The sequence below is a fragment of the Lepisma saccharinum genome, chromosome 10 (genome assembly GCF_977018435.1).
Source record: "Lepisma saccharinum chromosome 10, izLepSacc3.1, whole genome shotgun sequence".
In the NCBI taxonomy this organism is placed as follows: Eukaryota; Metazoa; Arthropoda; class Insecta; order Zygentoma; family Lepismatidae; genus Lepisma; species Lepisma saccharinum.
The window spans coordinates 24,102,932-24,119,705 of NC_139238.1; the positions used below are offsets into that span (position 1 = coordinate 24,102,932).

Genomic DNA, 16,774 nt, shown 5'->3' on the forward strand with positions numbered 1-16,774 from the left:
ACCAACTAATTCGTAACTAAGAAGGAGACCTGCTACAGGGTAGGGATGGTCAAATGGATCCGGATCCCAAAGTTCCGAATCCGAAAATCCGGATCCCGATCCGAGAGTTTCGTATCTCAATCCCATTATAATATTACCGCACCTTAAAAGGTATTATGATCTTCGATTACAAAGAATTTTTTCATTAGTTAGTCCTACAAGATTTTTTTTCAAGTGTTGTTCCTAAAATACTTTGCTACGCATCGGCTAACACACTCGTGCACAAAAATAATCTTATTTGTTTAACATAAAATGTCAGAGGTGGTTTTGTAAATGCCATTGAAACGAATATGTATTCATTCGAATGTATTGGAAATGGAAACACACATAAATGTGAGACATTCCATTCCAGGATGAAACCTTTAACACATTTAACAAGATAGAAATGTTATACAAAAGTTATACAATTGTTCTACAGTTACAGTTTTAAAAATTAAAATAAAACATTATAATATATGCCAATATTATATAATTACAAAGTGTAAGACTAACAAGGGAGGTTATCTAAGTATCCCCCTCCGATTTCCATGAAACTTGGCAAGTGTATAAAGGTGCCCAAAGGAAGAAATACGTGTTTTTTTGTTTCGGCTAAAAAACTGTTCTAGGGGGCAACCCCCCTCCCCCTCAAATGTCAAGATGAGGACAAATTGAAGTGGGGATCTGACCCCTGTGTCCCCCTCCAATTTCCATGAAACTTGGCAGGTGTATAGAGGGGCCCAAAGGAAGAAATACGTGTTTTTTTGTTTCAGCTATACAACTATTTCAGGGGGCAAAACCCCCTCAAATGTCAAGATAAGGACAAATTGAAGTAGGGATCTGACCCCTGTGTCCCCTCCGATTTCCATGAAACTTGGCAGGTGTATAAAGGGCCCCAAAGGAAGAAATACGTTTTTTTTTTGGCTTCTGCTAAAAAAACTGTTTTAGGGGGCAAAACCCGCCTCAAATGTCATGATGAGGACAAATTGACGTGGGGATCTGACCCCTGGGTCCCCCTCCGATTTCCATGAAATTTGGCAGGTGTATAGAGGGGCCCTATGCCTCCTGTTTCTTCCTATGTCATATTTACGTGGTTTCGGGGTTGGATCCCCACTTCAATTTCTCATCATCTTGACATTTGAGCGGGGGAGTTGCCCCCTAAAAGTTTTTTTTAGCTTAAACACAAAAACACGTACTTCTTCCTTTGGGTCCCTCTACACACCTGCCAAGTTTCATGGAAATCGGAGGGGGACACTTAGATAACCTCCCTTGTAAGTGTGTTAATTACAAATTGCGCACGCGATTTAGTAGTTTTCGAGATAATCGAATTTGTTTTTTTTTTTAAAAAAAATGACAATTTTCCACATAAAAAGATGAATTGCTCATTGTATGGCATATATTTCAGCGTTTTCGGATAGCTAACAAATAAGTGGTTCGTTGAAAAAAAAAAGTTTTTCCCAAATAACAATCACATGTAAGTAACGGGTGAGTTTAAACTTACAAGTGGTGATAAAAAGATACTCTCTTAGTTTACTAGGCAACGTATTAATAACAAAAATGGTATGACACGAAGCGTACAAATTACTTAAATTACTTCGTTGAGTCATCAGCTATCCAGGAAGGTACAAATGTTGCTAACGTTCATGTTTGTGTACAAGAAATAATACTTCATTCATCTTAATGTGAATGGAATCAATGAACAATAAAATTAAAGAACATTACACGTCTTGCTCAAAGTGGGCACCTCCGTTACGAATGCAGGCAGGCAGGTTTTTACGGACATTTGGTCTCGTAACTCGTGATGTGATGGTGTCCTTGATGTGTTGACCAGCTGTTAAGATCCTTTCCCTGAGCTCTTCTTGCGAGTTTCGGTGTCTTGTAAACTAAGTCTTTTATGTGGCTCCAAATGTAAAAGTCGCAAGGCGTCAAATCGATCGGGGGATCGACCTGGGCAGCCATTATGCTTGTAAATCATATCACGTCTTGTAGCTAGAGGCACATCCTCCAACAACATTGCCATCCCGTTCCTCAAAAAATTTTCATAAGTGATGCCATTTAAGATTTGGGGCAGGAAAAATGGCTCGATCAAATGATTGTTGATGACGCCCATCCATACTTCTGCCTGGGCGTGCGACAGTGACTGGATAAAAATTATACAAAGAAATGGATTGGCCAAGGAGCCCGATTCCCTGGCCGGCTCGATCCCCCGATTTGACACCTTGCGACTTCTTAATTTAGGGCCACATGAAAAAGACTTGGTTTACAAGACACCGGTAAACTCGCAAGAAGAGCTCATGGAGAGGATCTTAACAGCTGGTCAACACATCAAGGACACCATCACATCACGAGTTACGAGACCAAATGTCCGTAAAAACCTACGTGCCTGCATTCGTAACGGAGTTGCCCACTTTGAGCAAGACGTGTAATTTTTATCACCACTTGTAAGTTTCTCACCTGTTACTTACATGTGATTGTTATTTGGGAAAAAAACTTTTTTTTTTCAACGAACCACTTATTTGTTAGCTATCAGAAAACGCTGAAATATATGCCATACAATGAGCAGTTTTTTCTCAATTGATCTTTTATGTGGAAAATTGTCATTTAAAAAAAAATAGAAATTCGATTATCTCGAAAACTACTAATTTTCGGACAGGGTATCTATCATATGGTCAAATTTATTGCAAATTGCCTCTACTTTAACCCCTTTCAGGGAATACATCTAATTACAGGTCACCCTGTATATATATAATATGTATGTATGTATGTATGTATATTATATATTAGCAGGTAACAATATGTTATAAACACATTCTTACTTTCCAAAGAAGCGCTCATGTGGGATGGCCAAACTGATCTGGATCCGAAAAATCCGATCTTTTTGGATCCGGATCCGAAAGTTCTGGATCCGAGGATCCGGATCTGGCCATCCCTACTACAAGCCACCCTTTGCTTATATGAGGGCAATTCAACGGATGTTTATATTTCTGTGCTTTCTTGGCGCGAGCGGGAACTTTACTTCCGGTCTTCAATAGAATAACATGCAGTTCAACGGTGTAAAGGCAGAAGGCGACAATCATTGTGTGGCTTTTGTTTACAACACGAGGTTGGGGACAAATATTTTTTCTCTGGTATCTATGCATAGTTTTCAGACAGATCCGATACGGAAAAATCAATTGATTCAGGCAGTAAAGCGAGAGGACTGGACACGAACACGAGGGAATAGGCTCTATAGTCGTCACTACATCACCGGAGTTATTCAAATGAAATTATTTTACGTGTTTCGAAAGTCATAATTGTTTAACGCACATGTGTTGACTATATTTAAAAATTGAAACTGTTTATAATAATCCAGAATTCCAAAAATTGTAATTTTATAATTTAATGTAATCAATGTAAACTTTATTAGTAAAACTTTTACGAACTTCTAAAGTATTTTCTTGAACGACACTTGCAAAACTTAATAATAAAATGCAATAACTGTTCATTTCAGTATTGTAACTGTTGTGCTGGATATGCACTCGAATAGCATTAATAAATAATAATAAATTTAGAATGAAATTTGTTTATTTCATTAGTTTAGTAATTATTTATTGTATAACATTCATAACAGTTGTAATTACTATTTCTACTACTTTTATTACTGTCCTTTACCCCTACAAAAATTTCTGACGACGCTCTCTCTAAGCCATATGATAAAATTAAAGGGGCTGTGTTTGACTACAGAATGTCGAAAATTATGTATTTTACTGTTGTAAAATTGAAGTATTTCAATGTTTTATAATTTATGTAAGCTTTATTTCAACCTGCAGAAGTCTTAACACGAAACTGTTGCTAGAAGATCAACATTGTCTTGGAAAAGACTACTGTTTTTCCGTAAATCTTCATCCGAAGGATCCGAGAAATTGCCAATCTTTCCTAGGTACCTTTCTTTCTCTATATCACTCAGAAATTTCAAGTGATCCATTTTGTATCCGATCTTTTATAAGAAAATCAGCTCGGTGACTATCTGTATTCCACTTGCTTACATTGAAAAATTGCCCAAACCGGAAGTTCTTCCCCGCCATCAATAATCGAATTGTCTGATCGATTATTTTTTTTTGTTTACTCAGGAATAACCCCATAGTAGCCAGTTCCGCTGTACTTTGCAACCTCAGTTTCGTGTGGAATTCTCCTATGCAAGTCGGAGCATTCCAGGAGACGGAGGACACCGGATGGGAAGTACACCAGGAAGCAAACGTTCTGCACCCGCATCCCTGGCCATCTACAATATTAAAGATTTTCATTAACTATGCGACTATTCTGAAGTGATCGTAATTACACTAAATATTGTATTCCATTATATTAGTAATATTATAAAGAGATGAAGCAAACTTCAGAAATAGATTACTGATTAGATCTGTTGAACGTGAACACGTCATCCGTGTATTTACTTGGAATAACCGAGAAACAGCACGGAAAATCTTCACTCAGAATGGCTGTCTAACCTACTCAAATACCCGAGATTCTTACCGTACTGGAATTTCTACCAAGATGGGAATTTCTGGTATAAGCCCCTTTCTCTTGTGTTTTTTGAATTTGCGGTTTCTCCTCTAGTAGCCCTTGAACAATTAATTTGACTGTTTAAGTAACTGTTATTAATTTTTTTCGAATTTGCTGAATAATATTTGTTCCATTACTCCAGTTCATCGGATGTTTTGATGTCGGGTCAGGAGAGAACCACGTATTTTGTCTCGCCGTGGGACGTACACCGAGCGAGTTCTGTGCGGTGGCGCATTGTAAGGAGATAAATGGGAATTGTTCGCTTCTGGATGATTTAAACCCCCACTGATTGCAGAAATATGTCCCCCAGGAGGGAGATTACATATCGATCTCGTCTGTGAATTTTCGGCATTCCGGGAAAACGTGTAAGCTTCACGCCGTGGATTGTCATTTGTAGGTTGAGGGTTCAAACTCTTAGGCTGCCGTTTCTCCCTACCCCACCTCTTGATCATCCCACACGAATGTTGGAATGGTACTTTCGTAAATGTAATTTACTTCCTCACGTAAAGCCGCCCGTCCACTATTCTATTGTCATTGAAACCGAGCATTCATTACCCAACAAAATCGACAATCGAAAAGCCCCTGAACGAAAATCTTGAGAGGTCTGAAATTGCCCCCCTGTACACGATGAGAGAAAAGTTTAACAATTTCACATTTTACCGAAAGGTCGCAGTGTGTACGGCAAGAAAATAAATAAATAGATTAGCGATCAGCCGTAACAAAGAAAATAATTTTCTTGCCAAACGAAGATGTATATCAGAAAGTCGAAAGAAGTGTGATGTATTTTCACAGTATTATGGTAAGTCTAAGTGTAATCCGAGACAACAGAGAAACTGTGTGAACGCGAAATAATTTCATAAAATATTCCACACATATATTTTTTAATTTTGTCTATCTAAATAAAAATTTAAGTTGAACACAAAATATTATATTGTTCGGAAGTTTGTCGAACATAATTTATTATCACATCACTCACTGCTGTAGAAATAATAAGCATTTACTGTATAATTATGATTAAATAAACTCGGACAAGACCGCTCCTCCTTTACTTTCTCGCAAGGCCTCATCACAACCACTTTCCACGTCTCTTTCTCTTCACAACACAATAGAAATAAATTACATCTGTACGTCGTTGCTTCTTTTCGAAAATCGATTTCAATAGCATGTGCTGTGATTAGTCGACATTCTGCTACGAAATACTTTATTTAGAACCGTTTCCTGATTAGAAGCTCGTGGACATAAACCAGCAATTCGACAAGAAATATAACATGTGCTCTGACGTCACTTCGTTTAAGCGTGGAATACAATGTGTTGTTTTGTGTTTCATTTGATTGTTTACGGACAGCCTAACACGACGTTATTTCTAGCAGGCATGGACAACTCGGATGCGCCTGCGCAGGCGCACGAGAGCTCTCTGTTGTGCGAACAGCCTGCCTACAGAATGAACCTCAAGGCCTCGTGCCTTGCTCGCTCCGAGTTCCACATGTGCATACAAGAGCGCTCTTACACAAGAGACACTAGTTGCCCAGGCCTGATGATTTACACAACTTCTCGGTAATCTGTGGAGCAAGGACGCGTAGAGAAGAGGAGAAAGCGAGTGGGCGGAGCAAAGCAGTACTTGCTGCTGCAAACTGCTGTTAGCAGCAGCCACGTTTTCCCCTCCATACACTCACTTCCTCTCTTTATTCGCTTGCTCCAGAGATTCCCGAGACAAAGTTAAAAAATAGGTTTTCACGTCACTGTCCTGCTCTTCCTTACGGGCTCCACTCCAGTGTAGGAAGTTGACATTATTTAGATGTCCCGGGTTCGATTTTCGGTGGGTTCGTCATTCAGTCTGATCTACATTTCAAACCACAAATTCATTTCCGATACAATCTGTGGTTTTGTTCACTCGCAGAAATTTTTGTAAGAGGTCTTGCCGTTGATACAAACTTGAATACTATTAAAATATTAAAAATCCATAATCACTGTAATAACTATTAATTATTTTGTTACCAAAGTATTATTAATGGTGTTGTTTTAACTTTGGTGAGAGATTTCTCTCAATAAATCAGATTAGTGAATATCCAGGGGACTGTTTTTCTTCATTTCTTCACCACACAGTCAACAGTTTGAAATGCACAACTGTAATTTTTTTATTAACTTTTACACACTTCGTTCAAGGAAAACCTTTGTTCCGCGATCTTTCACATAAAAATCTAATTTCCTGAATTTTTGCAGTCAATTCTTTGAGCTACTCACTTTTTGTTTTGAATATTGTGCTAGAATGCTAATTAACTGAATTTATTATGCTGATTGTCAATAACAGATATAAAGTTTATTACTTTTATGTAATTTAAAATTAATAATATGAATTTCCTGGGGGTCGAATCTTCACCACTCCTTCCTTACGCCCATGATCTATGTATTCTCCTGCAATCTGAGACATGCAATTTGCTCCATAATAATTAGTGTGCTCAAAGTCAAATTAATTCGGATAGCAACATCAAAGCTTTACTGCTGATACACCATTCCCATTGCAATATCGTCATAAAACTCAGCATCTGTATATTATCCATGCTTCTCAGGTGTGAACAGGCTGTGTTCATAATTAAGAACAGAAAAGGGTTGGTTCGTTGTGCCTGCCACTTGCTATTCACTGAAGTCTATCTTCCCATTATTCCTGTCTGAAAACTTACTGAAACTTCACAGGAACTTTGTGGGAATTTGCTATGCAAGTCTAAGGACTTCTCATATTTGCTTTTCTCTTGTAAACGTCAATTCGAGCAAAGATGGAAAGTGAATTTGCAACTTTGTTTCGGGTGGAAGCAGGCGCAACAATGTCAAATGTTTTCAAGTGAGGTCGGGATAAGTAGTTCACACACACATATATATCACACACGAGCCTGGAAAGGTGCCATTTAACTGAGGTAGTAATAGAGTTTTCGAAACATTCATCTAGGAGTATTAGTAATTAAGGAAGTGTATCAAGTCATATTGAAGCCTTTTGTATGTACGTGTATCAAGGTTAAGAGCAAGTTAAGTTCAGATTATCTGTACTAGAATTGTTATTATTTTTATTATTGGTCCCATTCAGATAAATTCTTAGCACCCCCTTTTTTATGCAAGGAGTGGTAGCATCGATTTCTAACCAACCAAAGGAAATCTACTTTGTAGACCTACACATCCTATAAATTTGTTGCACCACTGTGTTCAATTTCATCATTGTCTTAATTACTATTATTATTAAATGGGTACCTTCAATCATGTAATGAATAACCTAATAAACAATACTGTATGGAAATTATGAAAGGAATATTTTACTGTAACAATATGAAATAATATTACAATGAAATCATGCTAAAATATAGATGATGCATCTGTGATGGCTTCATAATGGATTAATATTTCCTAAACAGATAATAAACTGTATATCAGTATATCAATTGTAAGACATCAATATTGTAATACAGTATATCATTCCTAGATTACAAAATTTCATAGAGCGAGTCTAGTGTGGACCTAGAAAATGTCAAAGGGAGTCATGTGACACCTTCTTTGAGATGTGTCTTCATTTCAGGCAACTTTTGTAGGAAACAGATTTTGTTATGGGACATCATATTTCAATGCAGCCAAATAAAAATGGTTTCCCTATTCACATTATTGTATTTTTATAACAGGTGAAGAAAATATTGCGAACAATTCATGCATTTGTAAAATTGTAGGTGAGTAATCATTGAGGTTTGGAAATAAGAAGGAATTCATATTTTATGCAGTCTCTTTTTTGGATTTGGAATAAGAGCTCATTGTTAATTTAAGCATGCTTATGAATCTGAAATCTGTATCAAATACAGCAGCCTGCTATGTCATTTCCCCCTTGTAAAATTTGCCAGAAATTAATAGAACTAACAAAATATATGTCACTTCAACTCCTTTGTTGTTCAAAATTTTCAAGAAACCTGAGAGTCCCAGTGTCACTTTATGGAGGCACCATGAATTTTCAAAACCCTACTTTTCGACTCAATGTAATGACAATTTTTTTTCGTTTTGCTCTCTGCTTTGTAATAATAATAATAATATGTTACAAAGTTATTGACACCGTAACAAAGTTTTTGGAAACCTTTTCAAATACCGGTGTTTGGTGAGATCTAACAAACATGTCTCTTTGCCCCTATCTCCACTCCACCTGCAGTCATCAACATCAGTCAAAAATCTGTGAATGCAAGCACCATCAGCTACTCGGGCCTCCCCCATGGCGCAGTGGTAGCGTCATTACCTTGTAATCAAGGGGTCCCGGGTTCGATACCCGGTGGAGGCACAAGTGGTTCGGATCCCACTTTAAACTGTAGGTCCAGTCCCGATTAGCCTTACTGTGCATAAAGTGGACTTAAAACACCAACTCAAACCAAACCATCAGCTACTCCTGGGATGACAGATCCTGTTTCATATGATTCCCGAACCCAAGGAATTTTAGAACTGCTATTGAAAGATGATAATGATATGTGAAGACCCTCAGTAACATCTATTCTAAGTTTGCCCTCCACAATGGTGACCACTGCACTTTTGTATTGCACAACGAAAATGACAACCTGCTCAGGCACCAAACTGGCAAGTTGACAGCATTGGTACAGAGGTGGCAGACTTTCGATCTCGTTATCGAATTTCCTGCATTTGAGTCCTGGTGTGGGCATTGCTATTCTTTATGAGAATTACTTAAATACTGTATTTGTAAGCTGCCTTTGTAAACCTAAACTTCAAAGTCTACTCTGTTAACTAAGAGCCATAACCTATATAGAGCTTTAGCTTGAACACATTCTTGAAGCATAACACACATGGTTACAAACAGACCTGTACAGGCTTTTATCCATTTCTGGAGCACGTTGCAATTGTTTTTTGTGTGTACCAATGTGGCTCAATGCCACACATTATTTCTATATGCCCTATTTAAGTCTTACGTCTAGTTTCTGAAAGTTTTTTTTTTTTTTACAAAATCAAAAATGGTCTACATTCTGGACATCACATAATTTGCATTAAGAAAATACATCTTTCAGTTGGAGGAGGAGAAAACAACAAAAGTTATTTATTCCCTGGAGAATTTATTGCTTTAGTAAAATTTGAGTACAGAATGGTATCCATAGAAAGAAGATACTCTATCATCATTTTTTCATAGATTCTGTATAATACTTGATAGTGGTTCAGTGGGACCTCAAAGATTTTATCTGTTTCGAGTTTTATAATTATATTTTGACCAAAACTGAAATTTGAAGAAAATTTGACTTCTGAGAGAAGTATGCTTGAAAACAGATGTAATAAGTTATGTGTTGCAAGTTTTGAAATTTGTTCTCAATAATTCATTATTTTTGAACTGAAAATGTAGCAATTTCACATTTTTGAAGTATTTCATAGTAATATGTGTTTTCCTTTAGTGATCCGTTAACCCTAATGGCTCGCCTACAAATAAGCAGAAACCGTTCATCAAAATTATATCAAAGCTTCAAGATATTGTGCTTTGTGTTCAAAATTTCAGAAATAGCATATTATAAAATTAAAACTTTAGAATTTAGCAATAAGTAATTTGTGTTGATTTTGAGGTAAATGTGGTAATGGAGATTGTTTCCTTTTATTTCAGCTTGCCAAGTGGAATCCACGTAGGGCGTTCAAATATAAAACAAGTAGCAGAGAAGAGACGTGTAGAAATAGAGCGCTTCCTTCAGTCTTTGTTCAAGATGGCAGATGAAATAGCTCATTCAGATCTTGTGTACACTTTTTTCCATCCTTTGCTAAGGGATCAGCAGGAAGAAAATATTGATGTGAAGAAAGTGAAGGGTTAGTAATTACATGCTAGTAGTGCCAGTGTGTTGCTTGTAATTTTCATAACATATTACCTGCTTCTGTGATGCATAAGGCAAAGCATGGTTTGAATCTGAGTTTTATTCATCACAATTGTTAAAAGTAACCTATTCCTATGCAGTAATATTGATACTTCAATATCCCATATGATTTGAGGCAAAAAGAAATCATATTTTTTTTCTAAGTACTCAGTTAAGTGGGTTTGTGCATGGAAACTATGCAGCATCTTGATGGAGAAGAGACTTGGTTATTTTTGTAAAGTGGAAGTCCAATATTGTTTACCTATTTTTTCCCTAACATTATTGTTACTACTACACTGAGCAATGTAAGTCCTCCAGTTGGACAACAGTCGTCACAAAGTTAGTCCACCACTCCTTGTGCCGTGAACATGAGACACTATTTAACTCTCTAAGGCTTGCTCGGTTTAAATACAACATGGTTCTCAATGTAGACCAAGTTTTATAATCACTTATATATCCTATGAACATACAAGCAATGTCCAGATTTGTACACGTTTCTTTAGTTTTGTCATTTGATGCCTGAAGAGGCGAAAAGAACAATTCTTAGAGCATTTCAACATCACAATCACTAAATCACAAGTACATACAGAATTAACTTTGGGCAAGACAACGAAAATACACAAAAGTTTCTGTACGTGAATAGTATTTCGTGTATCGCCAGAAAGAAACAAAATTAACGCAAACCAATGTACAATTCTTGGATTCCATTTACCATTAACACATTGCTGTTGATTCCCCACCTTCTCTTGTTTTCCATCTCAGCCTGTTGTTAGGCAACAATATTCACTTCCTCCGCCAAGTTAGAAATGCAAGGTCAACACTGACAGATTATGACGCATTTCAGAATGTTTCAAGTTCAATAAGGTTTACCGTCTAATAATAGTTGTCTGTGATATAATTAATATAAGATTGATTGATTGATTGATGTGGTGTTTTAAGTCCACTTTATGCACAGTAAAGCTAATTGGGACTGGACCTACAGTTTCTAGTGGGATCCGAACCACTATGTGCCTCCACCAGGTTTCGAACCCGGGACCCCTTGATTACAAGGCGACAATGCTACCACTTCGCCATCGGAGAGGCCCATAATTAATATAAGTTGAAATACCAAATGTATTTTAAAAAACTCAATATCTCAACAAATATCGAACCTTAAACACTCAGATTTATTACAATATATGTAACTAATAATGCTGTATATCCCTTTGTTTCTCATATAGTCAAAGTTTTTTTTGTAATTCAAGGCAGTCATGCTCCCATCCTCCTTGAATTATCAGGTCTCTACTGTGCATACCTTGATAGAAATGCTTATTGCAAATTTCCCTCAAATAAAATCTGTGTATATCATGGACAGATGAAGGGGTAGGATGGAGCAGTGATCCCTCCCAGAACATTCAATTCTGACAATAAGTCTTCAATGAATATAAGAGTAGATGGTGATCACATTTCTTTCATTTATATAAAGGCAATCACCCCCTCTGTGACATCTAAAATTTAGCAACTGCCCAACTCCCTCTCCCCAAGACAATTTACACAAGTAAATGGCACCCCTTCCATCTCCTAAGGTCTAAAATTAAGGAAGTACCTCAAGAGATGACTTCAAAAGCTAATAAAACCCTCATTAAACCTAGTAGGCGACAGTAAATAAAATCCACCTTGGTGGCCATACTAAGTGGTTGCCACCAAAGATTTTGTGTTCAAGTCCCAGGCTGGAAAAGTGTGTTTATTTATAATTGTATCCTCATTGTTGCCGTTAGCTAAAAGTATCGCCAACATCATACAAACAAGAAAAAGTCATTAATGTGCAACTGATATTCTTGAGATTCATCACATTGTACATAAAATGCAAATATATTCAAACACAGTACAGCTCTCATGGAAACACTTAAGGTGGCACATGATCATTATTATACATGTTTCCCAACTCCCTAGGAAGAAGTTATTCATGTGCAAATTTTGGCTTTTTCAGCTGCTGCAGTTTCAGACTGTTTTTGTTGATGCCTATGCTAACTCATAACTAGGTACACATTTTACCGATGACAACATTTACCCAAATGTAAAACCCATTTTTTCCCAGAACATTGAATAGTAAAATGCTCTTACCTCAAAGTATGATTTAGCACATTTATGGTATTGGCATTGGTGCAACGATATGGCCTATTATGATGTATAAAAAACTATTGACCTGTATTACCCTGTTTTTCAAAGAACATTGTGATATTTATTGTCTTCCCTTAGTCGCAAAGTGTACGTGTTAAGTGTTTGCAAAGCATATATTTTTATTTTGTAATTAATGTAACTCATTTATTTCTGTGCGAAGAACTACCAGAAATAAAGAGGGAAGACAGATTTCGAAAAAAGTAATTATGCCCTCCTCTCCTTAAATTGTACAGTATGTCTGAGAAGTCCCTGTACCCCTACTTGCATGCATCCTGTTGCCACCATGTTGAAAATGGGTCGGTATTCATTTGCTTGGGAATGATTTTGTTTTCGTGGTTGGCATCCCTGATCTGAAGACACTGTTGAATTTGTCAGTTGTCGCACCGTGGCTGATGTGAACAGCTGTAGTTACAGTGCTGAGGAATGGATAGTGCTGAGTGTATGATGTGTGTGTGGTGGGGGGGGCACAAATGAAAAATTATGTACTGTAACATAATGTAAAGTTCGCAAGTATGTAAATAAGTAGATACATATGAAGGGCTCAGGAGTAAAAAATGGTGACATTTTGGTCATTATTGAGTTTAAGCAGAAAGTTTATTAGAAGCTATACTGAAGATAAATTGTTTCAGTGTTGTGATTACCAATTCCAGAAGGGATCAATGAGTCCAATGCAAGTTGCATGACATGACAATTACATGCGAAAACTGAAGGATGGCTCTTTTTACTTTGTAACTTAATAATGATCAAAATGTCACTTAACATGCTTTACTGCCTAGCCATGCATATGTTATAATAAATAAATATAACATACATATAGATCAGCAGCATATGCTACTGACTTAGGCTACTTTTTCATGCACTAGTCTGTATAATCTAAGACTTCTTGGACACCCTGCAGAAGCAGTGTTTTTACTAAAGATCATATGTGTGGTCAAAAGGTGATTAATGATATTGTTAATTCCAGAACCAAAACCACAACGAACTTCCAGTTCAGAATCAGCAAGAGTTAGAGGACAACTAAAATTGTCTCTTCAGTACCAAAGAGGAACCTTGATGGTTATGGTTCATCATGCTCGAAGTCTGCCAGTGATTGGTGGTCAGGAACCATCTCCTTACGTAAAAGTGTATTTGCTTCCCGACAGAACAAAATCAACCAAGAGAAAAACAAAAGTTGTGAAGCGAAACTGCCACCCAACGTTCATGGAAATGGTAAGTAGCATGGAGCATTGTCATCATAAAATCTGATTCTCCCCTCCCCCCTTAGTTTGCGAACTATTTATTTAAATCTCTCCAATGAAGTCCCAATTCTGATCAACACAAGTCCTCTAGCATTTAACTGGATTCCTCTAAGGACAAGGAAAGTGTTTTATCCCAGGTTGTTAGAAAATATTTTTCACTTGATTACCTTTTTAATGCTAAAAAAGGCTTACCCAAAGATCACTACAGATACTGCAAATAAAGGTGTGCATTGTGTTTTATCAGTAACAAACATTCATTGGTGGTTCAAATGGGTAAGAAACTATTATAAATTCATTGCCAAAATCTTAAATAATGTTTATTGTTTATTTGCCCTTGGTAGATAAGGTCTTCTTCTGGCGAAAGTGCCAAGAAGTGCCTTGCACCCCCTCCCCATCCTACTCACTGCCACTGTAAAGGCACATTCCATCTCAAAGCAGGCGTGAGGAGCCCCTTGACCATTACAGATTTAATTGAAAAAATATATTTAATTAAGTGTTTAGATATATATTAAAATCTGAAATATTTGTTTTCTCTGTAGCTTGTTACAACAAAATTACAAACTTGAAAAGATTTGAGAAAAAAGTATACATTTTGAAGTCGTGAATACATGCTTATCTTCAAAGTTATGCCATTCCAAAGTGAAACAGCCTACTTCTTTCTTTTTATTATTATTATTATTTGAGAGATCTATAATGCTAATTTATGTTCTAACAAGATGTCAATTTTAGGAATGGATTGAGACAATGTAAAAATTGAAATGCGAAATTTAAAATTTTTCCATTCTTCAAACAAATTTCGTAGAATAAGAAACATCTGTTGCAGGAAGGTTTTCTTCCATTGTAGTATAAGTTAGTATCTTTCCAGAAAAAAATTGCTGTTATTGCCCTCAACGTTAATTTAGCTGTAATGTTTAATAATAATAATAATAAAAATACTAATCTGTGGTGCTTCAGCCTGTGAGGGCCTGCCGACCTCACTCTTTCCTGCTGAGGTAGTAGGTATGGCCAAAAATTTAAAAAATTGCATTTTTCATACTTTTTGATATGGCAGTATCTAAAAATATATATATTTTTGTTCAAAATTGTATAAAAATGTCTTCAAGCATTTGTCAATAAGAACTGTGGAACCTGAGTGAGCAATAAGTTTTTTCTTTGCTTGTAATGAATTGTTATGTATTTGGGTGTATTTGAATTGACCATTCTGATAGTGGCTCTTAATGAGATAATATGTGCATCCACAAAGGATTGAATGCAAACGTATCCTAGCTGTAGCTTGGTGCAAGCTGGGAGCACCCATGTCCTCCACATGACGCAAGGTGTAAGGTGTTTATGGCCAGGATTAAACACTGCTACAAGCCGGGAGTTGACTAGGTTAGGAGAGGTATTTCCGTTGCTTTTCCAAGAGGTTTGGCTGTTTCTTGTGCTTCCTCTGGACTTCACCTTGGAAATGTTCTTCAGTCGACAACGGAGCATCAACTGATTTTGAACTGGATTCACTCTTGTATAGCTTTTTGTGGCCCAATCACAGCATATGCAGGTGGCTTTCTTTGGAACTACTTGCATTAATTCGGTCCACATTCATGTCCTGTGATTTGAAGACAATATTGCAGAGCCTCTATTGGCACCTATGGGAACTTGGTGCCCTTAGCAAGGCATAACACAGTTTAAATGTGTGCTAATACAATACAGTAATTAAATACAATAAATTCACAATAATAGTTGTGGTTTAGGTCAGATTTAAGATGTAAGCAGGAAATAAATACATTATACATGGTTAGCCTAAAAGAAATAGACAGTTTAAATGCTTTATGCCTATACAAGGCATATTTTTAAAGCAAGTACCATTTTGAAATTCCGCCGCTGCATGCACACTGTGTACCTACATCTGTTGGCAAGCCACAGACGCCATTGCGGCAACAATCGATCGTGTATACATTTGCTTTTGCGTATTTAAAATGCCTCCGCTGATTGAGAATCCCTCCGACTGTGAAATACGCGCTGTTATTCATTTTCTTAGTGCTAAAGGCGTGAAAGCAGTTGAAATTCACCGTCAGATTTGTGAAGTGTTAAGACAAAACATTATGAGTGATGGAATGGTACGCAAATGGGTAAGAGCTTTCAAAGATGGCCGAAAGAATGTTCATGATGAGGAACGGAGTGGGCGACCCTCTGTGATCACTGTCGATTTGGTGCAGAAAGTCGACGAAAAAGTGAAAGAGAACAGACGCTTCACGATTTCTTCGTTATCAGAGGAGTTCCCTGAAGTTTCAAGAAGTGTTATCTACGAAATTGTTACCGAACGCTTAAACTATCGAAAAGTGTGCTCACGATGTGTACCAAGAATGTTTACTGAAGTGCACAAAAGCAAACGTTTAGGTAGCGCCTTGAATTTTCTTGTCAAGATCTCATCGCATCATTTGGCTGGGAACAATTTGATCATCCTCCATACAGCCCCGATCTAGTGCCCAGTGACTACCACGTGTTTCTGCAACTGAAGAAGCATCTCGGAGGTCAGCGCCACGAAGACGACCATAGCCTCAAAACAGCCGTGTTGCAGTGGCTGTCAACTCAGGCGGCAAATTTCTATGACGACGGAATACAAAAGCTTGTTGTTCGATATGATAAGTGCCTTAATATTTGTGGCAATTATGTGGAAAAGTAGATAAAAGTGTGGTCTTTCATGTAGCAATAAAATTGTTACAAAAAGTTTATTTTTTGTACATATCAAAATGGTACTTACTTAGAAAATACGCCTCGTAAATTGAAATTTGTTTGTTACATCAGAAAGCATTTAATACTGTTGTGTAGAGAAAGTCTTCATGTTTACGACCTCAGGTGATGCTGACGTCTTTGTGACGTCAGCATCACCTGAGCACCCTTGACGTAAGTCTAGCAGTATGGCTGCCAGCCAGGTGGAGAAGGCTTTCTCCCTGATTTAATTTGCAAAAACAAATTGTTTTACTGTCGTACAGC

General features: G+C 37.1%; 1 protein-coding gene across 4 annotated transcripts in view; it reads left to right on the plus strand.

The window, feature by feature from the left end:
• The window catches only part of Pi3K68D (phosphatidylinositol-4-phosphate 3-kinase catalytic subunit Pi3K68D), a 418,322-nt gene that overhangs the window by 394,443 nt on the left and 7,105 nt on the right, over nt 1-16,774 (plus strand). For all 4 annotated transcript variants that reach the window (XM_083129651.1, XM_083129654.1, XM_083129652.1 and 1 more), the window contains 2 exons: nt 10,163-10,359; nt 13,528-13,772. In XM_083129651.1, coding sequence (XP_082985777.1) covers nt 10,163-10,359; nt 13,528-13,772 — 442 coding nt within the window. The remainder of the gene's footprint in view (nt 1-10,162; nt 10,360-13,527; nt 13,773-16,774) is intronic.